This window comes from Neophocaena asiaeorientalis, unplaced genomic scaffold (assembly GCF_003031525.2).
Source record: "Neophocaena asiaeorientalis asiaeorientalis breed wild unplaced genomic scaffold, Neophocaena_asiaeorientalis_V1.1 scaffold418, whole genome shotgun sequence".
NCBI lineage: Eukaryota > Metazoa > Chordata > Mammalia > Artiodactyla > Phocoenidae > Neophocaena > Neophocaena asiaeorientalis.
Window position 1 is genome coordinate 768,709 of NW_020175731.1, and position 27,753 is coordinate 796,461.

The following is a 27,753-nucleotide window of genomic DNA, read 5'->3' on the forward strand; positions in this document are numbered from 1 at the left end:
ATTTTCTATGATCTGTATTTCTTAGTCTGGCATTTGTGGAAATAGATGTTGAACTGTGTAGTGGATGCTGGGATGAACCACCCAGAATCCCTTTCACAAGTAACAAGCTCTTTCCAGAGGTGCTGGCCTATGACTGCTCACAGCTGAATTCTTCTCTGGAGATGGCTCTCAGCTTATGGCAGTTGCCTTGCCCAGGGAGACAGTGCCTGCTCATTCCTGCACGCAATCTAAACCAAATGACTGGTTGGTGTACGGGTAAAGGCTCAGTGACAGTGCCTCAGTTTAGGACTTCTGTGGAGGGTCATCTCAGCTTTAGGGTTAGAGATCTGAATGGGACATCTGTGGAAAGTTCCTATCAGTTCAGCTTATCCCTGCACATAATTCTGCATCCCTCTTTCCTTACAGGTCTTGTTTCAGAGAGTACTCCCAATTAACCTACCACAGAGTTCTAGGAAACCATACTTATGAGTCACTACTTTGCTTTTAATATAGTCATAGCATTTCTTTTTGTTATATTTAACTCATGTAACAAAGGAGGAGAGGAAGTTGTGTTAGGAGAAATAGAACATTTGGTAGAAGTGATATACTTCGGCTATGACAGAGGCAATTAAAAGATATATTTTGTCTTTTGCCTGAGGGGGCACATCTTTACTTTCTGTTTTACATTTTCTCTCTCTTTTTTTTTTGCAGTACACGGGACGCTCACTGTTGTGGCCTCTCCTGTTGCAGAGCACAGGCTCCGGACACACAGGCCCAGCGGCCATGGCTCACTGGACCAGCCGCTCCGCGGCATGTGGGATCCTCCTGGACTGGGGCACGAACCTGTGTCCCCTGCATCGGCAGGCGGACTCCCAACCGCTGCGCCACCAGGGAAGCCCCCATTCTCTCCTTTTTTAAAAAAATTGAGATATAACTGACATATAACATTAGTTTCAGGTGTACAACATAATGATTAGATTTTGTATATATTGTGAAATGATTACAATAAGTCAACATCACTTCACACAAATTTTTGTGATGAGAACTTTAAAAATTTACTCTTAGCAACTTTCAAATACATAATTCAGTATTATTAACTATAGTCACCATGCTATACATTACATCCCCAGGACTTAATTTTATAGTTGGAAGTTTATACCTTTTGACCCCCTTTACCCATTTCACCCACTCTCCCCACCTCTGGCAACCACCAGTCTGTTCTCTATAGCTATGAGCTTGGGTGGTAGTGGGGTTTTTGTTTTGGATTCCACACAGAAGTGAGATCATACAGTTCAATATTTGTCTTTCTCTGACTTACTTAGCATAATGCCCTCAAGGGATATCCATGCTGTCACAAGTGGCAAGATTTCCTTCTTTTTTATGATTCATTGTGTGTGTGTACCACATTTAAAAATTTTTTTTTATTTTTTGCTGTTGGGTCTTCAATGCTATGCGCAGGGTTTCTCTAGTTGCAGCAAGTGGGTGCTACTCTTTGTTGTGGTGTGCGGGCTTCTCACTGCGGTGGTTTCTCTTGTTGCAGAGCACAGGCTCTAGGCGTGTGGGCTCTAGCACAGGCTCAGTAGTTGTGGCACACGGGCTTAGTTGCTCCGCTGCATGTGGGATCTTTCTGGACCAGGGATCGAACCCACGTCCCCTGCATCGGCAGGCAGACTCTCAACCACTGCGCCACCAGGGAAACCTGGCAGGTGGATTCTTAACCACTGCACCACCAGGTAAGTCCCCACATTTTCTTTATTCATCCATTGACAGACACTTGGGTTGTTTCCACGTCTTGGCTATTTAAGTAATGCTGCAGTGAACACTGGTGGTTCATGTATCTGTTTTAGTGTTTTCATTTCCTTCAAATGAATACCTAGAAGTAGAATTGCTGGATCATAAGTTAGTGCTATTTTTAATTTTTTGAGGAACGTCCATCCATTTTCCATAGTAGCTGCACCAATTTACACTCCCACTAACAGCGCACAAGGGTTCCCTTCTTTCCAGATCTTTGCCAACATATTATTTCTTGTCTCTTTGATTAATAGCTATTCCAGCAGGTGAGGTGACATCTGATGTAGTTTTGACTTGCATTTACCTGATGATTAGTAATGATCAGTACCTTTTCATGTACCTGTGGCTTCTGTATGTCTTCTTTGGAAAAAAGTCTTTTCATATCCTCTCTCCATATTTAAACTGGGTGATTTTGCTGTTGAGTTATATGAGTTCTTTATACATTTTGGATCTTAACCCCTTAGCAGATATATAATTTGCAAATATTTGCTCCCATTCTGTAGATTGCCTCTTCATTTCATTTTGTTGGTTTCTTCTGCTGTTTAGGTGCTTTTTAGTTTGATGTAGCCCCACTTGTTTTTTACTTTTGTTCCCTTTGCTTTTTGTCAGATCCAAAAAAATTATTGCTAAGACCAATGTCAAGGAAATTACTGTGTATGTTTTCTTCTAAGAGTTTTATGGTCTCAGGTCTACTAGTCAAGTCTTTAATCTAATTTTTGTGTATGGTGTGAGATAGTGGTTGTTTCCCGACACCATTTATTGAAGAGAGACTGCCCTTTTCCCATTGTATGTTCTTGGTCCTGTGTTGTAAATTAACCATATGCGTGGGTTTATTTCTGGGCTGTTTATTCCATTGATCTGTATCTGTTTTTATGCCAGTATCATACTGTTTTGATTACTATAGCTATGTAATATAGTTTGAAATCAAGAAGCATGTGCTTTTAGCTTTGTTCTTTCTCAAGATTTCTTTGGCTATTCAGGATCTTTTGTGGTTCCCCACAAATTACAGGATTATTTATTTAACTGTATTCATCTCCTCCACAAGCACTGAATATCTTTCCACTTATTTGTCTTCAGTTTCTCTCATCAGTGTCTTACTTTGCACTGTATAGGTCTTTCACCTCCTCATTAAATTTATTCCTAGGTAGTTTATTCTTTTTGATGCAATTGTAAATGGCATGGCTTTCTTTTTTTTCTGATAGTTGGTTATTGGTGTATAGAAATGCAACAGATTTCTGTGTATTGATTTTGTATCCTGCAACTTTACTGAATTTATTAGTTCTAATTTTTTTAATAGAGTCTTTAGAGTTTTCTGTACATATTATGTCATCCACAAACAGTGACAATTTTACTGCTTTCTGATTTGGATTTTTATTTTTCCTGATTGCCCTGGCTAGGGGCTTCCAATACTACGTTGAATAAAAGTGGTGAGTGGCGGCATCCTTGTCTTGTTCCTGATCTTAGACGAAAAGCTTTCAGCTTTTCACCACTGAATATGATGTTAGCTGTGGGCTTGTCATATATATCATTCATTATGTTGAGGTACATTTCCTCTATACCCACCCTGTTTTTACCATAAATTGATGCTGAATTTGTCAAATGATTTTTTTTGCATCTATTGGATGATCCTGTGAGTTTTGCCCTTTTTTTTTTTTTTTTTTGGTTAATGTGGTGTATCATATTAATTGATTTGCAGATGTTGAACCATTCTTGCATCCTTGGGGTAAATCTGACTCAGTCATGGTGTATGATCCTTTTAATGTATTGTTGAATCCAGTTTGCTAATATTGATATTTTGTGGACTTTCACATCTATATTTATCAGGGATATTGGCCTTTAATTTTCTTTTCTTGGGGCATCCTTGTCTGGTTTTGGTATCAGGGTAATGCTGGCCTTCTAAAATGAGTTTGGAAGTATTCCCTCCACTTATATTTTTTGGAAGAGTTTGAGGATTGGTATTAACTTTGGTATAATTCACCATTGAAGACATCTGGTCCTGGACTTTACTGGAAGGGTTTTGGTTACTGACTCAACATTCTTACTAGTAATTGGTGTGTTCAGATTTTCTATTTCTTCATGATTCAGTCTTGGTAGTTGTCCAATTTGTTGATGTACAGGGCTCATAGTAGTCTCTTATGATCCTTTGTATTTCTGGGGTATTGAGGTATAACATTTCCCCTTTCAGTTCTGATTTTAAGTCCTCATCTCTTTTTTTTTTCCCTTACTGAGTCAAGCAAAAGGTTTGTCAGTTTTATCTTTTCAAAAAGTAGCTCTTGGTTTCATTGATCTTTTCTATTGTCTTTTTAGCCTCTATTCCATTTATTTCCATGCTGATCTTTTTCCTTCTGTTTACTAACTTTGGGCTTTGTTCTTTTTCTAGTTCCTTGAGGTGTAAAGTGAGGTCATTTGTTTGAAATCTTTGTTTCTTGATGGTAGGCATTGCTAAGAACTTTCCTCTTAGAACTACCCTTGCTGCATCCCATAAATTATGGTATGTTGTATTTCCATTGTTCTTTTGATTTCTTTGACACATTAGTTGTTCAATAGGATGTTGTTTAATCCTCACATATTTGTGAAATTTTCCAATTTTCTTCTTGTAACTTATGTCTAATTTCATAACTGTAGTTAGAAAAGATGCTTTATATGATTTTAGTCTTCTTAAATTTATTGAGACTCATATTTGTGGTATAACATATGATCTGTCCTGGAGAATATTCCATGTGTGCTTGAGAAGAATGTGTATTCTCTTGCTTTGGGTGGAATATTCTATATATGTCTGCTGAGTCCATCTGGTCTAATGTGTCATTTAAGGCTGATGTTTCCTTATTTTCTGTCTGAATGAGCTACCCATTGGGGAAAGTAGGGTACTAAAGTCTCCTACTAGTAATTGTATTGCTACTTCTCCTTTTAGCTCTTTTACCATTTGCTTTATTTATTCACCCAACATAAGGGTACCTGAATATTTATTGAAAAATGTTATATCCTCTTGTTGGACTATCATTACGTAATGCCTCTTTTGTTTGGTAACACTGAATACTATGCTATGGACAAAAAAAGGCATATGCCACTTTTAGGAGAGCAGCACTAAGAACATTTCTAAGTCATGAGCACTAATTGGAGAACAGCTGGTCAGGAAAGTGTAGTCCCAGAGGGACCTGCCTGTGCTCATAGTCTACTGTGCAATCTTGGCCTAATTACCACTTTTCCAGGCCTGGGTTTACCCATCTTTTAAGATTAGAGGATTTTCCTCTTTTAAAATTCTATGAAGTACTACTTATTTTACAAACCTAGACTACCTGTGACAGATGGCATACTTAAGGAATTATTTTTAAAAAACCTTTTTTATTATCCCTTTCAAGAAATGCAAGTGGAGCCCTATATACCACATGCACAAAGACCAGCCCTGTTTGTGCTGCCACCACAGCTGCAGAGAGGAATGTCTGGCAATTTTGTTTCAGTCTTTTTGATGGCTGCAGCAGGGAACATCTTTAGGCCAGCTTTAAAAAACTGAGTTAGGGTAAATAAAACAGGAAACTGTATGCTCTTCATTAAGACTCCATTGGTGTTGCTGAGCTCCTGCTCCCAAAAGGGCCACTAACAGATGAATTTCTTGTATTGCTGAGAACAAGCCTCTCTCGTCTTCCAAATGCTTCATTTACTGAAACATAAATAAATGGTTAAGAAGCTACCAGATCAGAAAACTAAGAACCTATAATATAAAAAGAGACTAAAATGTAGACATGAGCAATGAGGTTCTCTACCCTGTAGTGGAGATTTTGTTTTGAAAAATATATATTTAGCACTTTTATAAATGGGTAAGTAACCAGCTCAAAAGTCCAAGATAATGTTCTGAAGTTTTAACTATGTTTTAAATGGGTCCTTTTTTTAATACTTTCTTTGCCTTGTCCTGGATTTATCAAATCCACCTTGATAACCGATGTCCAAGCCCTTATAACAGTGACTCTATCCTTCCCTTATTGTACTTCTGATTGTTTCCTACCTTCATCTTTCTCTGTATCATGATCAGAATAGAATTTTGTGGATTTAGGACCCCAGTGGAGGGAAGAATCAGTAAGTAATAGAAGGGAACAGAGTGGCCCCTTCAGGAAAGCTGGATTTTCTAGGAAGTAGTTGAAAAAAGGCAGATTTATTCACACTGGGAACTGGGAAGAGGAGGGCCATTCTTTGAGACCACACTATATATATCCTTCCAGCTTTCCAATAAAATCTTTCGTTTTTAAAATTCAAATTTTGTCATAAAGATATTTAAAAATTATCTACATTTAAAGTGTGAAGACAAATTTATTTGTGAACATGAACATTTCCAAATTACAATTTGACCTTATCTGTTTCCTAAGCAGACTGTACTAGAGGATGAACACTGGATCCACCTTTGTTATCTCCTTAATGTATTCAAGCCACAGATTCTACTACTTTAGCTCTTATAGAACTCATCCAGAAAAAGCAGGAAATTAAGATTCTTACCTGAAGAGATTGTGCTTATATCCCAGACCCGAAGCCCTTCTTTCTGACCTCCAAAAGCATAAATAAAGGGTAAATCAGGGCAACAGGAAGAACAGAAGAGAACTCCCTGAGAAGAGAATACAAAGTCAGTGATTTCAGTCTTTCCAGAAAGCTCTAATCTTGATCCCTACTCCTGTCTACAAGAACCTATGATTGGAATGGTTACTCGAAACCAACTCACCAGAATCTCTTTCAAGGCTCTTGCAAAGGTAGTTCACAGTCAAGTTGGAAGGGCTATCTATCTCTATAATACAAAGCTGGACAAGTTCAGCATGATGGACATTCTGGGAGGACAGGTGTATGCTTTGACCACTCAGGTCTCTCATCTCCACTGTCATTCTAATAGGGATTTCCTAATTAATCTAATCTGCTAAATATTCCCATAATGATGCTGATACCAGATGTCATTATTCAATCATTTAAAATTTTTAACCTTATTACTAGATAACATTTGCATCATAGAAAATACAAAAAAGTATAAAAATCACTCTGAGATGACCAGCTGTTCATGTTTTGGGACAGGGTCTTCTAGATTTAAATAGAAGCATTCAAAGACGTAAGTATTTAAATATATGCATGGAATGATGCTATAAAAACTGCTCTGTAACCTGCCTTTCCACAGCATTCAAAGACGTAAGTATTTAAATATATGCATGGAATGATGCTATAAAAACTGCTCTGTAACCTGCCTTTCCACAGCATTCAAAGACGTAAGTATTTAAATATATGCATGGAATGATGCTATAAAAACTGCTCTGTAACCTGCCTTTCCACAGCATTCAAAGACGTAAGTATTTAAATATATGCATGGAATGATGCTATAAAAACTGCTCTGTAACCTGCCTTTCCACAAATATTTATATACAATTTTAAACAGTTGGGTGCAGTGTTCTATGTCTGCAATTTAATTTTTATAATTTAGTGCCTGGCATACAGTATATGCTCAATAAATATTTGATGAATGAATTATTGAATTCCAGTTACTTCTAAAACTCTTGCTACTATGTAGTAACCAGTGTAGTAAGAACTAGTTATACAAAGAAGTAGGTGATAAACTGACCTCAACCACTATGGTGCCCTATAAAGGTTCAAGATTTCTGATTTTAAGGTTAAAAAATTGTGGAACTTACGGTTACCTGGGGGGAAAGGGGGAGAGGGATAGTTAGGGAATTTGGGTTGACATGTACACAGTGCTATATTTAATATGGATAACCAACAAGAACCTACTGTATAGCACAGGGAACTCTGCTCAGTATTATGTAACAACCTAAATGGGAAAAGAATTTGAAAAAGAACAGATACATGTGTATGTATAACTGAATCACTTTACTGTATACCTGAAACTAACATTGTTAATCAACTGTACTCCAATATAAAATAAAAAGTTAAAAAAAAAGTGGCCATTCCACTTGTGTCCTTGAAAACCACCCCCTCATCATCTTTGTTTTCCCCAGCAACTGTTAATCATGTGAGTTGGAAAAGGAACCAGCTAGTCATTGATTTCTCCCCAAACTGTCCTAAGTTATAAAACTTCCACAAATTTGACTAAGCCCCAAATTAACCTCCCAACAAATCCATATTCTTTAGTGCAGTGATTCCTAGAGAAAGACAAACGACAGATCAGAAACAAAAAAACCAAGATGCCCAGGGATATTCTTACCATTTTCATGTCCCTAGAGTGAACTAGGCTTGGCCTATCTCCTAATATGTCCCAGATCTTCACATACTTGTCCGCTGATGCAGTCACAAGACAGCCCTTGATTTGACTACTTAGATCAAGACCTAGACGAAGATAAGTTCAGAGACTCTCACTTTGAAATAAATTTACTTCATCATAGGTTAATAGAGACGAAAGAAACAGTATTCTTGCTCACCAGAAATTTCATCATTGTGTGCGTTAAGTGTAAAAATTGGCTTATCTGAACGTGCATCCAAATTATATACAAAGCCGTCATCTGTACTGGCCTGGAAAGGGCAAAAGATGGCAAGGTAATATTCCATGACAATAAAATTTAGCAATGGGTAAACAGTATAAATCATTGTGAAAATCAGCTGTGTACCTGACTTACCTGAAGAGCTTATTACAAATTAACATGGACATAAAGAATTTACTTGTGGGTAAGCTGAGTTGGTTCTTACAAGGACTAGTTTAGCTGACATGTCTGTTAGGCAGTTGGATATGAGTATGAAGCTGTGGTAGTGATACAGACTGCAGAGATATGGAAGCGCAGAGGCAGAAGTTACATCCATGGAGAACAGAGGGGATACACCCCGGGAGCACTGCGTTGAGGACAGAGACCTGGAGAGCACAGCCACTTACGGCGGAGGCTGAGGAGGAGCTCACAGAAGTAAGAATCAAAGAGGGAGGAGGGAATAACAACGTTAAAGAAGCCAAGGAAAGAGGGGTTCTGAAGAAAGGAGTGACAATGCTGTCAATATTCTGGCAAAGAGATTTAATCAGATAAGGACTGAAAGGCAGATTACACAGTTCCACTTTGAAGAAAGGAAGAGAAAATTTTCAAGGAATTAAGAGACCTAGTCAAGGACAGGAGACAGAAACTTGAGCCTATATACAGGCCAAGGGCAATAGCCAGGACAGGAAAAAGGGAGGGGAAAAAAGGACAACTGATGCAGTCTTGAAGGTGGAGCTGCAGATGGGTATAACAACAGAAGAGGGAGATCCCATCCTTTGAGACTGGAAAGAGGTAAGCCATTTTGATTACTTTCCATTTCCCTAAATATTTGTGAATTTAGTACTGATAACCATTTGTTAGCAAATAACCTCAGGAAATATGTGTGCCTGCCTGCTGAGAGCCAAAGTACAGTACAACATTCAAATATAACGGGGACTTCACTCCTGGTAACTGTAAGGTGAAATCTGGCTTAAGGGAGCTCAGCTGGGAACTGCATGCAACTCCACACAGAGGAGATTAAATGTTCCCACAAGTGCAGGAAACTTTTTAAAATTGTTCACGTATTTTAAGAAAGTTGTTTTTTAAAGAATTCCTTTCCTCATTTACAAAGCATTACGTATTTGCTTTAGGAAAATTAGGCAATATATGGATGTATCACAATTTCTCTAATTAATCTTCCCTTCTGGATAAAAGCTGGGATTTTATTTTTCCATGGATTGAAATGTCAGTGGCATCTTTGGATCCTACGTGGAAAACTGTTACCCTACAGATATTAAGGGTATTTACAAAATGATCGTAAACTTTCCATCTGGGAGATGGTGGTATATTAAGTGCTATATTAAATAGGCTAGCATTTGCATCACTGGAGCTCCATTTAAGTACTAACATATAAATAAAGGAATTTTTTTTTGGACTGCTTTAACCATTAAAAAACATAAAAAGAATATTAGTCATGCTTAGTATTTCAAAGTAATTTTAAAATGATCAACTAATTACAACTAATAAAATGTGACACTTTGGAATGATTGGAAATTAGCAAAATCATTTACATGTTTACTGTCTTTTTGTGGCAAATCCACTGTTCTCTTATTAAAAATATCTTTTTGTTTTTAAAGAAAACCCAAACCCAAATACTTCACACTGTTAATACAGAAAAAGCTTTTCAGAGATTCTCTCTACAATGGAAGTAAAGAAAAAAAGTCATTAATAACCTGATAAACGAACAGTGATATGCACACTCTTACCAAAAAATGACAAGGTGAAAAGTGATTCCAAGTCACTCTCTCGATCTGCCCACTGAATCGCCACATTCGATGGCTTTCCTCTGGACTTCGGCAGTCATACAAAGCCACCGACCTGGACGTGTTCAGACAAAGTTAGGGTTTTGGTCTTAAGAGTTCAATTTTCCTGTATGTTTTAGTTTATTTTTAATGAAATGGTAATAAAACAACACCATGAAATCAAGATCCAATTATTTAAAGCCTATTTTAAGTAGAAAAGTCAACTCATCTAAAAGTAGAAGAGTTGATTTTTACTAATTGGTGGACTCTGGTCCTGTCACATGAAGACACTGGTAGCTCTGGATGTCACAGTGGCCTTGACCTCCCCCAGACTGAATCCTCTACTTCCAAGATGAATCCTCTCTATTTCCAAAAGAATGGGACAATTTCTAATTTCCCCTTCCCCAGTAGTGCTCAGAGCCACATTTACTCTTTACAAGCAGGCTACTGTGTTGGGGGAACTGATAAATAGACTTGCAATTTTTGCATGAATCCCAACTAAAAAATGTAAATATACGACTCTTCAAAAGGGTAAGGAATCAAAATAAAGACTGCAAGTTGGTTTCTGTTTCTACTAGCTACCTCTCCTACCTTCAGACCCAATCTGTAAAAAGCACACATATGACTGGAAACCCCCCTGTGGTTGACCATAGTGGTCCCAATTCTTCACCTCTCCCTACATCCATGCCCTCTGTCAGTGATTTGACAGTTCCTCCCCTAAAGGCAGAGTTCATTTCCCACTCCATGTGATGTCTATTTTGGCCAAGAGTAAGACAGACGTGTATTAGGTCTGAGCCCAGGTCTTAAGAGGCCTTGGTGTCTCTGCTTGTACTCCTGACCAACACGTGTGGGCCAGCCCGCTGGTCCCAGGAAGATGTGAAACACGAGGAGGAGAGCCAGGTCTCCGGGCCCAGCCTGAACAAGCCAAGATTAGCAGAGCTACCAGTTGAATCTAGCCTCGATTAGCTCAACCCTGCAGGTGATAAGAAATAAATGTTCACTGCTTTAAGTCACTGAATTTTGGGATGGCTTATTTCACAGCAATGTCTAACTCATACACCCTCTAAAAAAATCAAAGTAGTTGCTAGTTAGGAACTACATTATAACAGAACCATATTCCCTTGCAGATTGAAAGGATCAAGTTGAAAGGACAAATAAGTACTCCTACAAATTTAAACACACAGAAGCCTCAGTAATAAATTCTACCTGAGCTTCAAGTGACACTTTCTGAATTAGTTCAAGAGGATAAAAACGACAGCAGTAATTCCTGAAATGCTTTCTTACTTATCATATGATCCAGAAATCAGAGTCTGTGCTTCAAATGGATGAAACTGGAGAGTCTGGACCTAAAAAGAAGAAACATAAATGAATAGATCAATGTTTGTTTTGGTTTGGTAAAACTGCCTTATACTTGTTGAAATTCAATTTGGCAGAGTTTCTACAGGTTTTTCCCTTTGAAATGTAGTACTATTTAAAGAAACGTAAATGTACTGCATAATCAAAAGGACAAAACATACTTCCGAATAAAGGCTGACACTTAAGAGACACAATGCAGCACTACCCAAATTGTGCTTGGCAGTGTACCTATGTCCCTCATGCTAAACTATAATCAGAAGAAAAAACGGGAGCTGTCAAACCTACTGGACAACTCCACACGTTCCGGAAGTTTCACAATGTACATCAGCACATTAGATCCCTGGGTTCTGTAGTAACATCTGTTAAATTCTTTAACCCCATTTGGTGACTGATACCCCTTCATCCCTTTTTAGGAGCCTCTGTAAAAATGCTGCAAAGCACTAATGTTCCTAGTCACTTCACCTTTCTGCACCCATTTTTGCATCTCTCAGGTGGGTAATTATAACTATCACAAAGGGCTCTGTGAAGGATCCAGTGAGATAGCATGTCAAAGCACTTTGTAATTCACAAAAAGCCATATATAAATGTTTGGGATTATTTGTAGTCAATATATGTCTCAGATTTTTTAGAATCCCTTTTATCCATTAAATCACCATACCTTGTCTGTATGTACGGCAAGGCTGGCTGCTGGTTTCCCCAAGGACATATCCCACAGAATAACAGTGTTATCAGCTGATGCACTGGCCAGCACATTTCTGAGAAAGGGAGGAAACAAATCAGGTAACCTTTTAAAAATCAAGAGGATTACATGTAAGAATTCCATTTACAATACCATCAAAAAGAATAAAATACTTAGGAATAAATTTAACAAAAGAAAAGATTTTTAATATACTGAAAACAAAGATTGTTGAAGGAAATTAAAGAGTATCTAAATTAATGGAAGGTCATTTCATGCTCACGGACTGGAAGGCTTAACATTAAGACAGAAATATTGCCAACTACAGACTGATTTATAGATTCAACCACAATCCCAGCTGACCCTTTTGCAGAAAACTGAATGATGGTTTTAAAAATTGATATGGAAATGCAAGGAACCCAGACTAGTCAAAATAATCTTGAAAAAAGGAGAGCAAGTTGAAAAGTTCAGTTCCTGATTTCAAAACTGACTGAAAAACAACAGTAATCGTAACAATGTGGTACTGGCATAGGACAGACATACAGAACAGAAAAGTCCAGAATTAAACCCTCAAATTTATGTTCTATGTTCACTGGTTTTTGACAAGGGTGCCAAGAGTATTCTTTGTTCAATGGGGAAAAAACCAGTATCTTCAACAAATGACTCAGGGTCAACTGGATATTCTACAGCAAAAAAATGAAGATAGAGCCCCACCTCACACTATACACAAAAAGGGATTCAAAATAGATCACAGGTCTACTAAACATAACAGCTAAAACTCTAAAGCACTCAAAAAACCCCCAAAATACCCCAGGTATAAATCTTCATGACAATGGGTTAGGCAATGGTCTTAGATATGACACCAAAAGCAAAAACAAAAGAAATATACTGGATATCATCAGCAAGAAAACTTTTGTGTTGCAAGTAAGACTACCAAGAAAGAGAAAAAACAACCCACAGGAGAAAATGTTTGTAAATCATATATGTGATAAAGTGCTTGTATCTAGAATACATAAAGAACTCTCAACCAAAAAATAAAAAGACAAACCCAAACAGAAGATGGGCAAAGGATCTGAACAGACATTTCTCCAAAGAAGATATACAAATGGCCAATGAGCATGTGAAAAGATGCTCAACACCATTAGTCATTAGGGAAATGAAAATCAAAAAAATGGGTTACCACTTCATACAGGATCTCTATAATGAAAAAGATAGACAAGGGCTAGCAAGATGTAGAGAAACTGGAACCCCCCTACATTGCTGGTGGGAATGTAAATGGTAGAGACACTACCACATGACCTAGCAATTAAACTCTTAGGTATGTATCCAAGAAAATGAAAACATATGTCCATGCAAAAACTTGTTCATGGATGTTCACAGCAGCATTATTCATAATAGGCCAAAACAAACTAAATGTCCATTAACTGGTGAATGGATACACAAAATGTGGTATATCCATACAAGAGAATATTATTGAGCAATAGAAAATGAGGTACTGATATACGCTGCAACATGGATGGACCTTGAAAACATTATGCTAAGTAACAGAAGCCAGATACATATGGCCATGTATTATATGATTCCATTTCTAGGAAATGTCCAGAATAGGCAAATCCACAGAGACAGGAAGCATATGAGTAGCTACCAGGGGCTGGAGGGACAGGAGAACGAGGAGTGACTGCTAATGGGTATGGCATGGCTTTTGGACTGATGAAAATGTTATGGAATTAGACAGTGGTGACGGCTGCATAACCTTGTGAATATACTGAAGACTACTGAATTATATACTTTAAAAGAGTGGATTTTATGATGTGTACTTGCTAGGTCATATATTATGAATTACATCTCAACTGTTTTTTTTTCGTCCTTAAAAAAGAGCATTAAATGCTATTAACAGAAAAAACCCAATATGTCTACCTCTTAGGGATCAAGCGCTAATAATGTAGTTCTACAGTGGAACACAGGCTTTAGGGCCCAGAAAACCTGAAATGGAGTCTTGGTGCTGCCACTTGCCTGCCAACGAGAATGAAACAACCAACCTCAAAGAGCTGCTATGCAAGAACCTGGCTGAGTAACTGGGACATAGCAGGCCCTCGATAAATGTTAGCTGCCTCCTAAAACTACAGATACTCCTGAAATTGAAAGCTCATTCACATCGAACTTTAACATGGCTCAAAACAAAATTAGGCCATTAGTGACAGTAATGTTTTTGTTCAGAAAACCAATATACTGTTAAAATAAAATGCTGATGGACTCATTTTCAGATATTATTTCCTCAATAAATTACTTCCATTATACAAACTACTTTCAGTTTTGTAACTCACATTTCAGTGATATATGCAAGGTCTCTTAGGAGGATCATGTATATTCAGGTCATGCTAGCTTTTTTCTACCATTAAGTCCCACATACAGGTCACAATGTTTTAAGTCCTTAGCATTTTATAAATTAAATATTAATTTAAATTCCCAGTAACTAGTTTATTTATATTCTATGTCTCCCAACAGCAGAAAGTTAAAATTCCACAGTACATTTTTCATCCCAGGCATTCCAAAAATATCTGAGATTCCTCCCACATTAAAGTTCTTATTGTATGAGGCGAAAAAAACAAAAACAAAACTTCTGAACACCACAACCGCAAGAAGAGCACTCCAACAAGAGTATGAATTAGCAGAGAACATGCATTTTTTTTTTCCTGGGAGGATTTTACTAGAAACTAAGGGCCCCAGCAGTAACAAGGTCAACATGTTATTCCTCACCATAATCCTGAACTCTGTGCACCAGAGTATGGGACATGTTTTAAAGCATACTGCACCTTTTCAGTAAAGAAAGGGGAAAGGAGAACGAAGATCTAAAATAAGATTGAGAAAGGAGAGTGAAGGAGCAAAGAAATCTGTGGCACTGAAGTCAGAGAGATGTGAGTGCAGATGGGGACGGAAGGGAGTACAGGTGCTGATAAGGGTCTAAATGGAAGCAGGGAATTGTGGCTGGGGAAAGGAATTGATGAGTCAGGTGGAATACTGACGAGAGGTTGTTCCATTAGAAAGAACTTTCAGTTGCTCAAAGTAACAGTTGCTATATAAGAATTTATATATAAAATTGGGTTTCTAAAAGCATGGTACACTCATTATTATATCTCTTATTTATCTCTCCATTCGTCAGGATCAGGGCCAATTCAAGCAAAACCCAAACAACTGCCTGTAGCCTGGCAGCAAGAGGATCTTGCTGATCTGGGGAAGCTTTGAAAATAATAACAAAAACACCAACAGATTCTTGGGCCCCTGCTCCAGAACAACTGACTCAATCTTGGGGGATTAGAGACTGGGAACTTGTACCTTAAAGGGTTACCCAGAAGTTTCTGATTTGCAGCTATGTTTGGGAAATACTAACCTAAACAACTTTCTCAGGTCCATTTCCCCAAATAGTCGTAACTCTGAAGAGGTCTGAACACAAACAAGATAGGATATCCTTCAGTTAAGCCAGCACTCTGGGATCTTCCTTAGAATGCTCATAATTATAAAGTGTCCAGTGTAATAGAAATGCTTTAAAAAAAAGTGCCCTGGGTAATCCAGTTTGTTCTTACTCCCCTTAAGTAAGCTGTACTCAACCTAATGCTTACCTCCCTTGCCTTAGCAGCCCCTCAAACCAACTACACTATTAGGAAAATGGCCCCTTTGCAGTAATTGTTGTTTAAGGATAAGTATGAAAAATATGTGGATGACATGCAAAAGAATTAAGGTGAACCCTTACCTTACACAGTATAGAAAAATTAACTCAAAATAGATCAAAGACTTAAACTTAAGAGCTAAAACTATAAAACTTTTAGGGGAAAATCTTCATGACAATGGATTTGGCAATGATTTCTTGGCTATAATATTAAAAGCACAGGCAACAAAAGTAAAAACGAACTGTACTACATCAAAATGAAAAACTTCTGTGCATCAAAGGACACTTCAATAGAGTTAAAGGCAACCAATCGAATAGGGGAAAATATTGGCAAATCATAAATCTCGTAAGAGATTAACATTCAGAATATATAAAGAACTCACATAACTCAACAACAAAAAACCAAACAACCAATTGAAAAATGGACAAAAAGACTTGGATAGACATTTCTCCAAAGAATATATAAAAATGGCCAATAAGTACTTGAAAAGATGATCAACAGCACTAATCATTAAGGAAATGCAAATCAAAACTGCAATGAGGGCTTCCCTGGTGGCGCAGTGGTTAAGAATCCGCCTGCCAATGCAGGGGACACGGATTCAAGCCCTAGTCCGGGAAGATCCCACATGCTGTGGAGCAACTAAGCCCGTGCGCCACAACTCCTCAGCCGGCGCTCTAGAGCCCACGAGCCACAACTACTGAGCCCACGCGCCACATCTACTGAAGCCCGCACACTCTAGAGCCCATGCTCCGCAACAAGAGAAGCCACCGCAGTGAGAAGCCTGCGCACCACAACGAAGAGTAGCCCCTGCTCGCGGCAACCAGAGAAAGCCCACGTGCAGCAACGAAGACCCAACACAGCCAAAACTAATAAATAAATAAAAATTAAAAATAAATTTACATAAAAAAACTGCAATGAGATACTGCATCACACCTGTTTGGATGGCTATTATGAAAACAACAATAACAAAAACAGAAGGTATCAAGTGATGGAGAGGATGTGGAAAAACTGGAACCCTTGCGCACTGCTGGAGGGGAGGTAAATGGTGCAATTGCTGTAGAAAACAGTATGGTGGTTCCTCAAAAAGGTAAACATAGAACTACCATTAGATCCAGCAATTCCATTTTTGGCTATATATTCAAAAGAACTGAAAGCAGGGACTCTAACAGATACACATAAACCCACGTTATTTATATCTGTGTCAATAACAGCAGCATTATTCACAAAAGCCAAGAGGTGGAAGCAACCCAGGTGTCCATCAACAGATGGATAAACAAAATACGGCATATACGTACAATGGAATATTATTCAACCTTAAAAAGGAAGGAAATACTGCCACATGCTACAACTTTTGCTAAGTGAAGTAAGCCAGTCACAAGAGGACAAATACTGTATGATTCCACTTATAACGGAGACGCAAGAGGGAGGAGATATGGGGATGTATGTATATGTATAGCTGATTCACTTTGTTATAAAGCAGAAACTAACACACCATTGTAAAGCAATTATACTCCAATAAAGATGTTAAAAAAAAAAAAAAGAGGTACCTGGAGGAATCAACTCATAGAGACAGAAAGTAGAACGGTAGTTACTAGGGCCTGGGGGGAGCAGGAAATGGGGAGTTACTGTTTAATGGGCATATAGTTTCAGTTCTGGAAGATGAAAAGGTTCTGGAGTTGAATGGTGGTAATCGTTTTGCACAACAATGTGCAAAAATGTCCAATGAACTGTATACCTAAACGTGGTTAAAATGGTAATGTTACATATATTTTACCAGTTAAAAAAAAAAAAATATATAAAGAACACGTGGATGAGATGTGAAAACTAAATGAAGTGAGAAAAATGTCTTCCCTGAAGAAACAATTCTACTGCACCACTGGCACTGCAGTACATACTGCTTTTTCCCAGTGGTGTTGGAGAGGAGGGCACTTGGTCCCCAAACATGTAATGAGCATCTACTAAGTGAAGAGCTGGCAGGTGATGCTGGGGGGTGCGAGGATACAGACAGCAGAGCTCCTGCCTTCCAGCAGCTTGTACTGCAGGAAAAGAAAATAAAACATGGACACAAAGATGTGAAACTCGTAATGTAGAGAGATAAGTGTAGACAGGAGGTAAAATCACGCTGGTTACCGTCTTTAACAGTCCTGCAAATGGTATTTTTTACCTGATCAGCTTATTCCAAGAAAGGTCAAGGACAGCATCGGTATGCCCATCTGCTGAGGAATTCTGTAATAATTGTTTAATTACTTTTGGTATTAAAGTACACCCCCAAATAAAATTGGTATATTAATTTGAAAGATTCTTTAAACCTTATTTTGATTTTAAGTAAACTTGCCCAAATATCTAGGGAAAGAAACACCTCTTCCTCCTCTTACTTGAGAGACGTGATAAATGTTCTTTACAGGGAAGAAACTATAGTAGTTCTTAACCTAGGTGCTATAATTCTACAAGTCAATCCTCACCCCACCCATCTCTCCCCCACCAAAAACCTGACAGTTTTCAAAGCTACAGGAATACATGGATATTTAGAATTCAACGTACTCAAGGCTAAATAGAAATATTTTAAAAGTTCAAAAATAGCATTTTAGTGTGAATAGCTACTCTCTATGAAGGAAGATCATAACCTTAAGAGTAACTTGTTTTGTGTAAGGATGGATAACGTGCCAGTGGAGGTTTTATATAATCAGAAGTCAATTTTTCTTTGGATGGGCTTTTCAAAACTAGAAACTAGAGTAACTTCATAATTACCTGTCCTATTTCACCAAAAGTGTCTAATTGAAAAAGTGCATGTTCCCATCCCCCGTCCCCAGCCCCACAAACCTGTTTGTCATCAGAGTTTAAATATGTATTAGCTTGTTTACCTTCTTTCCTTTCTTTTTCTTCTTTTTTGATAGCTTACTTCCAAGTGTAAAGACTGGCTCCAAAGAGTCCACTATATCAAGGTCCCACACTTCAATAACGGGGGTCATGTTTCCCACAGCAATGTAATTTCCTACAGGAGGAGATGATATACTTACGATTTAAAATACAACTCCTAATGAAACACATTACACTTCAGATTAACTGAGTCATGGCTTAGAGCAGCTTCTCTCAAACTTTCATATGTGTGTACACCACCTGAATGTTGTTAAAATGCAGATTCAGTTTCAGGTCTTGGGTGGGGCCCCAAAACTGCATTTCTAACTGGCTCCTAGGTGATGGCAATGTTGTACTGCCGTCCTCAGACCACAATTTGAATAACAAGGGCCTCCCGGTCCCAGGGTCCTCACTTACGTAATGAGAAAACCCTTCCTACCTTCATAGACTGTTGTGAGGATGAGGATTTGATTAGATCATGAATGTGAACAAGCTTTGCAAACAAGATGTAAGGTATGAGTATTAACAGTTTTTATCCTTGTTAAGAAGTATGCAGGGGCAACTAGTACTGTGCAGCTATGGCCAAAGGGACTAACACGAGAGTCCAATTCTTTCTTCATTTTGGTTTACCTTGATGTTTTCTGAAAAGGGTCATGCACTAAACTCTAGCTGGTAACATCAGACACACCATGCCAGTTTATAGGTTTGGGTTTTTAGGAGACCTTCACACAGTTCTGCAGACCCAAAGCTTCCAGGCCCTGTCCTTCTGCCTATAGTGGAGCAGCAACCTCCTTAGCCTGTCCAAAGTCTGGAGACACACAGACCCAAAACAATTAAGTGATTGTGTTTAGAGAACTATATAACTTCATAAAATAACATTAACTTCATAAAACATCAATAATTATGAAAACATTCATACAAAATAGGTAGCTTATGTGGCTAGGAAAAACACATAGGAGTAGAACCATTGAGCAATCTCAAGTTTTCTAATTACCAGTTGAATCATCCGGGCTAGGATCAAAATTCAGCCATTCCACACTCAAAGGGTATGCAGACAACAGGATATCATGGTGGACATAAAAAGAATCTTCTTCTTGATTATAAACTGAGAAGATTGGGAAAAGAGACTTTATTACATCAGAATAAGAAATCATATCCCACTCAAAAGAAAAGATTCTCCCTTTTAAACCTATGGGAGACACTTGCTTAAAGTGAGACATATTTTATGACATTAAAGACATTCCAAAGTATTTATTGCTAGGCAAAACTTTTTCATGTCAAATATATTCCCAGCATCTGGTGTGCTCCAAAGGGGAACAGGAACACTGAGAGAGAATTGACATCTGCCTGAATACTCCATCTGCATGTTCCCCGGCTAAAATGGTCCTACCTTCTGGTTCACCAATTATAGAAAACAAACGAGGTCTCCATAAGAAGTACTTCATTATTATTTTATCTTTTAAAGGTCTATCTGGTCATAAGTAAAGAAGAACAAATCAGCACTGGAAAGAAATAACTCATTTTAGAAGTCTAAATGCCTGTCAAAAATTGCTTCTTTAATATTTATTGTTAAAATCAACAAGAAGCCTTTTAAAAATTATATAATGAAACACTGATAAAAATAGAGCCCAAGTAGTCAGAATTTTCCCCCAATATGTTTTTTACTAGAAAGAAGCAATGTTAAGATAAGCTAAGGATTTTTAAAAAATTCTTCAGACCACTGCATCTGGGACAGATCTTGGGATCAGCAGATTCCATGTAATGCTCTATCACATCATGTTATGATAAGAATGTGTTCAAAATGATTGGGTTGTGGCCCTGCAAGAACCTCAACTATAGTCAATGTACTCAGCTTACATTTTAAATAAAAATGATGATGATGCCTTAAAATAATCTTCTTTTAACCATGTCAGATTATTATTCAGATTTGATTTAGAGTGCAATTTTGAAATTATTCTTGAACAGAGATACACTAGGTAATCTGGAGATTCACACCAAATCCAAGTAAAATATATCATTAATGACCTAACCTAGAACAACGTACGAATACAACTGCTTTGCTTCAACTTCTCAGCTCCTGTCTAAGGCTCACGAGATTCAAAGGAATGACTACAGTAAATTCTCAAATAAGAATGCATAAAAATCAACGATGACAAACCGTAATAGTTGCAATTTTTTGAAACTAGAATTGGTCTTTTAAAAATTCCATCATCATGGTTTACATTTGAAATATGTAAATAGTTCAAAGATAATTAGGAGAATAACTTCACATTGACGTATTTGCTATTTAAAGCCTTTTTGACTTTATAAATAGATCACAATGGGCCATGGAATAAAAATGGCCTGATAGGCTTCCTGAGGGCAGTCTTGAAGAAATCCAAGCTAAAAAATGGAGTAAAACATTAAACCCAAGAGTTTTAATTTTCAAACTGTGTAACTGTGTTTCCTATAAGAAAAGGCATTAGCCTATTAATCTCTTTAAAGCTTCAAAATTTTAAGACAGATGAACAGAAGAGTGTTGGGGAAGGAGAGTATCTGGGCACGAACGGACCTGTCCGAGGACGTGTGCACACAGGAAGGGGCAAAAAAAAGAAAAAGGGAAAATATGGAGGCAGAATATTCCAGATATCTTAAAGGTCTATTTTAAGAAAATAGTCATTAATGTTTGTTGAATTAATAAATACCAACATTAAGAAATATCTGATTTAAGAATTCCAATAAAAAAGAAAAATTCAAATCATTGCCTACTTCAGATTCAAAGTACAGCTGACCCTTGAACAATGCAGAAGTTAGGGATGCTGACCCTCTGCACAGTAGAAAATCCCTGTATAACTTATAGTCCACCCTCTGTATCCCAACCAAACTCGCATCGTGTAGTACAGTAGTATTTACTATTAACAAAAGTCTGCATATAAGTGGATCTATGCAGTTCAACCCCGTGTTGTTCAAGGTTCAACTGTATTCACCTCTGGCTTTAGTGCAAACATTCTCTGCACCGAGAAAGGTGACCAAAATGTTTTGGTCTCTGAAGAAAAATGTGGGCCTCTATGCTGAAGTTTTATGAAAAGAATAAAATGTTTTGCAAAAGGGGTTCTATTTGAAATGACTCTGAAAAAAAGCAGGATAAATTATATTGAGTGTAATCTTTGCCACATAAAGAAAAAGCAGCCAGAAAGCAAACTGGAGTAAAGAGCCAGGGTAAAAAGTTACCCCACGCTAATGAGATTATAATTTTTTCTTGCATTTTAAAATAGTTTTACTTCCAGGTTTTCTCCATTGAGGGGAAAAAGTTAAAAACTGGCAAAAATGTTTAAACAAAAGATTTAAAAAACCCAGTTAGAACCTTTCAGGTGACCTATTTCCGTAAGTCAAGTACCAAACTAACACATTGGACTACACATGCCCAGGCACAATAACCAGGAAGTCTGATTTAACTAGGTAACCAACTTAAAGGAAATACAGAAGGATCTGGTGCTTAGAAATCCATAATAGTTACTATGATGGTTATTTTAGTATCACTTAAGTAGAAAACTTTTTAGTAAGGGATGTATCCCACTTACCATGTACCTCTAGATTGCACTGGTCCTGTTCAGCTCTGCCACAAACTATGAGATTGTCATTGGGCTTAATCAAGAAATCTTCACGTTCGTACTGCTCCTAAGTGGAGAGAGAAAAAGTCACTGACTAGAATCAGATATTTGGGAAGGTTTTTCAAACACTTAAGGAGCATAATTAGAAAAGCCATATAGATATTTACCGTATCTTTCAGAGTAACATAAGGATCTTGATCATTACTCCCATAGACTGTAAGACCCAAAAGAGATTCACCGAGAGTTTCAGTATCTGTAAGAATTCATAAAACAAAATGAATAAAACAGTCATTTTGACAAAAGCATTTTTCCTAAGGCATCCCATCTTTAGACTTAGATCCAACCGTCTATTTCATAACTAACACTGGATCATCCACAATTGGGAAAGGAAATAGTGGATAATAATAAATAGGAGTTTAAAAGCCATTTATATTTGGCCCTGGAATGCACATCTGATAGTCTTGGAATACACAATCTTCCATTAAAAGAATCAAATCAAACCAAGAAACTCCCTTTTAGAAAATGTTAGAACTCTACTCAGATCCTCTAGTTTGCTCTGTGTCATCATTATTCAAAAGTGCTACAGAGAGGTGGCCTCGCAGACCTGGAAATAAATAGGTCCCTAAAACACTGGTATCAACACAATGAATTAAGGGTTGCTTGGTCAAATAAAATTGAAAAATAATGAGTCTCATAAAGTTAAATAGGTTTCTTTATTGCATGATGTCTCATAACCACTGATATGCTAACTTGCCTAATGAATCTGAAAGAGAGGATACTACATGCCCTTTTCACCAAACTTATGGCATTCTTTTACGGCATGTCTGCAAAGATGACATAGAGTAGACCCCGAATAACATGAAACTCAGAAGAAGGAAGATGCTCTTAATTTTCAGGAGAAGCTACTTTAAGGAGGCAGGGCTAATATATCTTAAACATCTGACAGGCAACAGAGAGGGGAATTTCTACTGGATGAGAAAGACAGAGTGAATACTCTGCAGGGTATAGAGAGTTTCAGGGAGTAGTGTCTGAATGGCTTTTCTCCAGGCTGGTTAGCTCTTCTTTCTCTGTATTCCCATGGCCTCTGTCCTAGTAGGATGGAAGCCAACCCAGAGGGGCCCATAACCCAGAGTCCAATGGAAAAAACTATCCCCTGCATCTAGTGAAGTACACTGAAAAGCATGAAGGCTTTAGAGCCAGAGAATGTTCAAACCTCAGCTCCATTAATCACCAGCTGCATGATACTGGCAAAGTTATTTCATCTCTGTAAGCCTGTTTTCTCTTCTGTAAAATGGAAGTAATAATTCCTCTCTCATTGCAGGTAAAGAAAAATGAATTACAGATTATCATAACCACTACTTGCAATAAAACATACCATACTAACATTTTTTTGTTTTTTAAATCTTTTTTTTTTTTTTTTTTGCGGTACGCAGGCCTCTCACTGCTGTGGCCTCTCCCGTCACGGAGCACAGGCTCCAGACGCACAGGCTCAGCGGCCATGGCTCACAGGCCCAGCCGCTCCGCAGCATGTGGGATCCTCCCGGACCGGGGCACGAACCCGCGTCCCCTGCATCGGCAGGTGGACTCTCAACCACTGCGCCACCAGGGAAGCCCCCTGTTTTTTAGATCTTAGAGGGCTGAACTGATTTTTTTAAATCAGTTTAGGAAACATGCTGTCTTCCTTGAGCCCGATTATTTGACTGACATAAAGGACAACAGATTCTCAGAGTAAAGCTTTGGTGGAACACTAGAAGCATGATCTAACGCACTGAGTTTGTGATTAAAAACCAGTAGAAGTGGGTGAATTCTAACCTGGGTCGCCTTCCTCATCATATTTATCTAAGGCATACTCGGCCAGCTCATCATCATCCAGCGTCCTGTCATCCTCTGGGTCGCCATCCTCCAGGGGCTCCTGAGGTCGGGCCTGGGTACGGGCACTCTGCATGCCATCTTCTGAAGGATTGCCTGTCTCCTCTTCATCACTGCCACCTTCTTCTCTATGCCAATGAAAAAATAAAAAGTAAAAAGATCACCCAAAAGGCACCGTTCAATAACAAGACCGCCTTGTCGTCATCGTTTAAGATTTACATTTCATCTGGACTTTACTACAGGCGTCAACATCCCAAAACTTACTGTAATTTTTCCTTTGCTTCAGCAATGAGACGTTTCACTTCTTCTTTACTAAGCTCTACCTATAAAAGACCAAACATTTCATTATGATATATTTAAGGAAATCATTTTAAGCCTTTGAATTTAAAAGTAGTTTACAAACTAACATAAAACATAGCTTCAAAAGACATGAAAAGTCAAATGGAGTTTTCACAGGTCCTTACAAATTAAGATCCTTCTCACCTAAAACTGTTAAAAAAAAAATCATGTTCAGTCTACCTCTCCAGTCTTTTTCAAAAAAGACAGACTTGTATAAACTGGCTTCTATGAAACCCCATCTCATTTTCTTCCACTTACCCCAACTCCTTGGCCACTTCTCCCCATTTTTCCTGTGGATACTCCTAAACAAACCACCCTTGCCTTGGTCCTCTGCTCTTTCCCCTGGTATCCCTGCCAAGTATTCACTCATTACGCTGTCACTTCCTTGCAAAGCTCATTCATTCTCAAGACTAAAACCACCATCTCTGAACAGATTACTCCAAACTTTCCCTTCTCTAGCCCTGTATACTGTAGTTCCATTTTTCCAATTGCCTGTAAGACTCTCCACTTGGACATCCTGTTCAAAACTGAAGTCATTCTCTTTACTTACAAACTGGCATTCACTCACCTAATCAATGCTTCAGTACCTTTTAAAGACGCCCGCATCACTGCTAAACTGTAAGCTCCTTGTCACTGTGTTTTCTGCCCATGGTAGGGATACCTGATGATAGATGATGAATCAAACAATCATGCAGTTTGTGCTAAAAGGCCTTTAATAATGTGGAAATCCTCTTGGGTGATGACATTTTACTGTTAGCTCCAGAAACTAAAGGTTCTTAAGTTTAATCAAAAGATACTTAGTTTTCTAATTTCTCTTATTGATTTGAGTTATCCTTTCTGGGACTTTGTAGAATAAATTCAATCTCTTCTTCCTATAAAGTCTTCAAGCAATGGTTCCAAATTTGTCTGCACATTAGAATCACATGGGGGACTCTTTTAACAGTTTCAGGCTCTACTCGAGGCTAATTAAATCACAACACTTGGGAGCTGGTATTTTTTAAGCTCCACAGGTGGTTCCAATGTGTAGACATGTTTGGAAATCACTGTCTTCAAGTATTTGAAAGGCTGTATGTTCTTTTTAAACAACAACTCTTACCTCCTTCAATAATTTTTAATATGAGATGGTTTCCTGTACCTATTCTACATATACCACACTGAATGCCTACTGTGAGCCAAACACTGAAGAAACTGGTGAAAAAAACAGTCTGTGCCCTGGTGAAACTGGCTCAGTAACATTGAAACAAACACTCTCCCGTCCCTATTTGTTTCATAGCATTTATTCCCACTGACAGAGTATCATATATGCACGTATCAATTCCACGAAGGCAGGGACTTTTCCTGTTTTGTTCATGCCTATCCCAGGACACTGAACAATGCCTAGTACAGAGAAAGCGCTTCGTAAGTATCTGTTGAATAACTTAAGTAATCTTCTCTGCTACAGACTCAGTCTCTCACTCCTGTAGGCTTTCCCTTCATGACGTGTCGCGTTTACCTCGCATCCCCACTGCCACATCAACATCTCACTTGGACTACTGCGAGCAATTCCTAATTCAACTCCCAGCCTCACGACACCGTGGTCTCCATACCAGCTTTTCTACACCACAACTTTCATCCAGTTTATTCCTCTAAACGCCGAGCGGAGGAGTGGCAAGTGGAGTTTCCCATACGTGCCCCCTCTTCCCCTTATGCCTGGAAACGCACTGGGGTGGTGGGAGACGACGTGGTGTCGTCAGGAAGGCTCTGGGGGAGCTCCCCTTCCAAGCAACACCCCGCCCCCTTCCAGCCCGTGAGGTCCACGTGTTTGCGAACTGGGGGTGGGGCTGGGCTTGGGGGAAGGGACCGTGAGGAGGCGGGGCCCCCGATACCAGGCCCAGGAGTCCTAGACCCTCGGAGCCGCAGCCCTAATCACGACAAACAGGCCACAGCGGGCCTCACCCCGTCAGTCCCACCAGCCACGCCAGGGCCGCGCGTTCCGGGTCCAGGTCCCCAGGTGGGGCTGACTCAGGGTGCTGCAAAGAGGCCGCTACCCCTACCTCGGAGCGACCAGGCCTCACCTTGTCTGGCGTCTCTTTGGCCACGCCGCAGCGGACCCAGGCCACGCACGTCACCTGGCGGCTGCGGTTCATCGTCCTCAGCGCAGCGACGCCTCAAGCTAAAGACTTGGCCCCAACGGGTCTCGAAGCCACGCCGCGCTGGGGTCCACACGCTCCCCAACGGGCTCCAGAAGGCGCCTCGGCAGAGCAGAGGCGCGGGGCTCTGGTCCCTGCGGCGTCGGCGCCCGCTTCTGACGTCAATCGAAGGCGCCTAAACGGAAAAGGGGTGGAGCAAGGGCTGGAAGCTGAAGCAGCTGGGCGAGGAATCCACGTGGGCTGGACTGTGCTGTGTGGGATGATGTGAATGGGCTCTACAGGACACCTGTGACGGTGTGTGCAGGCTTCGTGGAAGCAATGACTAAATAAGTGAAAATGGAACTGTAGGGATCAGAGGCAAATTTCCACCGACCTTTATTTTGCCTCCATAGCCTAAAAGCTGACAAATGGTAGAGGTTTTTGGTTTATTTTTAAAGCTTTCTCCAAAATGAATTTATCTTTTTTTCTTTTCCTGCCGAGACGCGCGGTTTGCGGGATCTTAGTTCCCCAACCGGGGATCGAACCCGCTCTGGCAGTGAAAGCGCTGAGTCCTAACCCTAGGACCACCAGGGAATTCCCCCGAAATGAATTTATCATTTCAAGGAGATACTTCCGCCCTTTATATTTCATTACATTCTTGGATGTTACTTATATACTAAGTATACAGTAGTGGTTGTAGCTAGCAGTAGCAAACACAAAGTGCTTGATAGCGTTTTAAGTGCCTTCTATTAACTTGGTTACTTCTTAACCCTGTGTGGGAGGTCTTGCTCCCATTTTACATATGGGGAAACATTATCTTTCCCAAGGTCACACAGCTAGTAAGTAGCTAGGATATGAACCCAGGCAGTGTGACTCTACATGCTGGCTATAATCTGTCAGGCTTCTCAGCTAAGGTCAGAGTCACCTACTAGAAAATGTCAGTGGCTGGAGACTTTAGAATGGAAAGTCTTAGCACTGCATAAAGGTCTAGGTTTTGATCTTTTTCTTGGCTGTGTGACCCTGTCCAGGTCATTTGCCCTCTCTGAGCTTCCATCTCTCTCTCCTACCTCTGAGACAGGCAAGCAAAAACAGGAGGGTGGCTGCTATGGAGAGAGAGTGGTGGCAAAGGTGAACCCGCAGCATGTGGTTTGCCCCAGATGCATTGTCAAAGTGGGCTGCCCACCTGTGGGGTCAATTTGTGGGCACTTTCGCAACACATTTTTCTTACATACAATATTTTGCTTGGTTCTTGTAACAATGCTGGTGAAACATGATCGCGCATTACCTCCATTTTAAAGGTGAGGAA

The 27,753-nt window shown here is 39.2% G+C and overlaps 1 protein-coding gene across 1 annotated transcript; it reads right to left on the reverse strand.

Annotated features, from left to right (window-relative positions):
* Positions 1–5,092: 5,092 nt before the first annotated feature.
* PWP1 (PWP1 homolog, endonuclein) lies at positions 5,093–26,647 on the reverse strand. Its single transcript, XM_024732207.1, has 15 exons — positions 26,394–26,647; positions 24,265–24,323; positions 23,944–24,128; positions 22,299–22,384; positions 22,102–22,198; positions 19,536–19,646; positions 18,547–18,677; positions 17,850–17,911; positions 12,003–12,099; positions 11,273–11,334; positions 9,953–10,064; positions 8,169–8,259; positions 7,955–8,076; positions 6,256–6,361; positions 5,093–5,428 (listed from the first exon to the last, which is right to left on the reverse strand). Exons 1-15 carry the CDS (start codon positions 26,463–26,465, stop codon positions 5,319–5,321), a joined length of 1,503 nt encoding a protein of 500 aa, XP_024587975.1. The 5' UTR covers positions 26,466–26,647; the 3' UTR covers positions 5,093–5,318.
* Between the last annotated feature and the right edge of the window lie 1,106 nt (positions 26,648–27,753).

Coding starts and splice junctions, on each gene's coding strand:
- PWP1 (XM_024732207.1), bottom strand. CDS start 26,465: ATGAACCGCAGCCGCCAGGTGACGTGCGTGGCCTGGGTCCGCTGCGGC. Junction 17,912..18,546: donor AGAAAAAGAAAGGAAAGAAG/GTAAACAAGCTA, acceptor CAATTATTACAG/AATTCCTCAGCAGATGGGCA. Junction 10,065..11,272: donor ATTTCTGGATCATATGATAA/GTAAGAAAGCAT, acceptor GAACACGTCCAG/GTCGGTGGCTTTGTATGACT.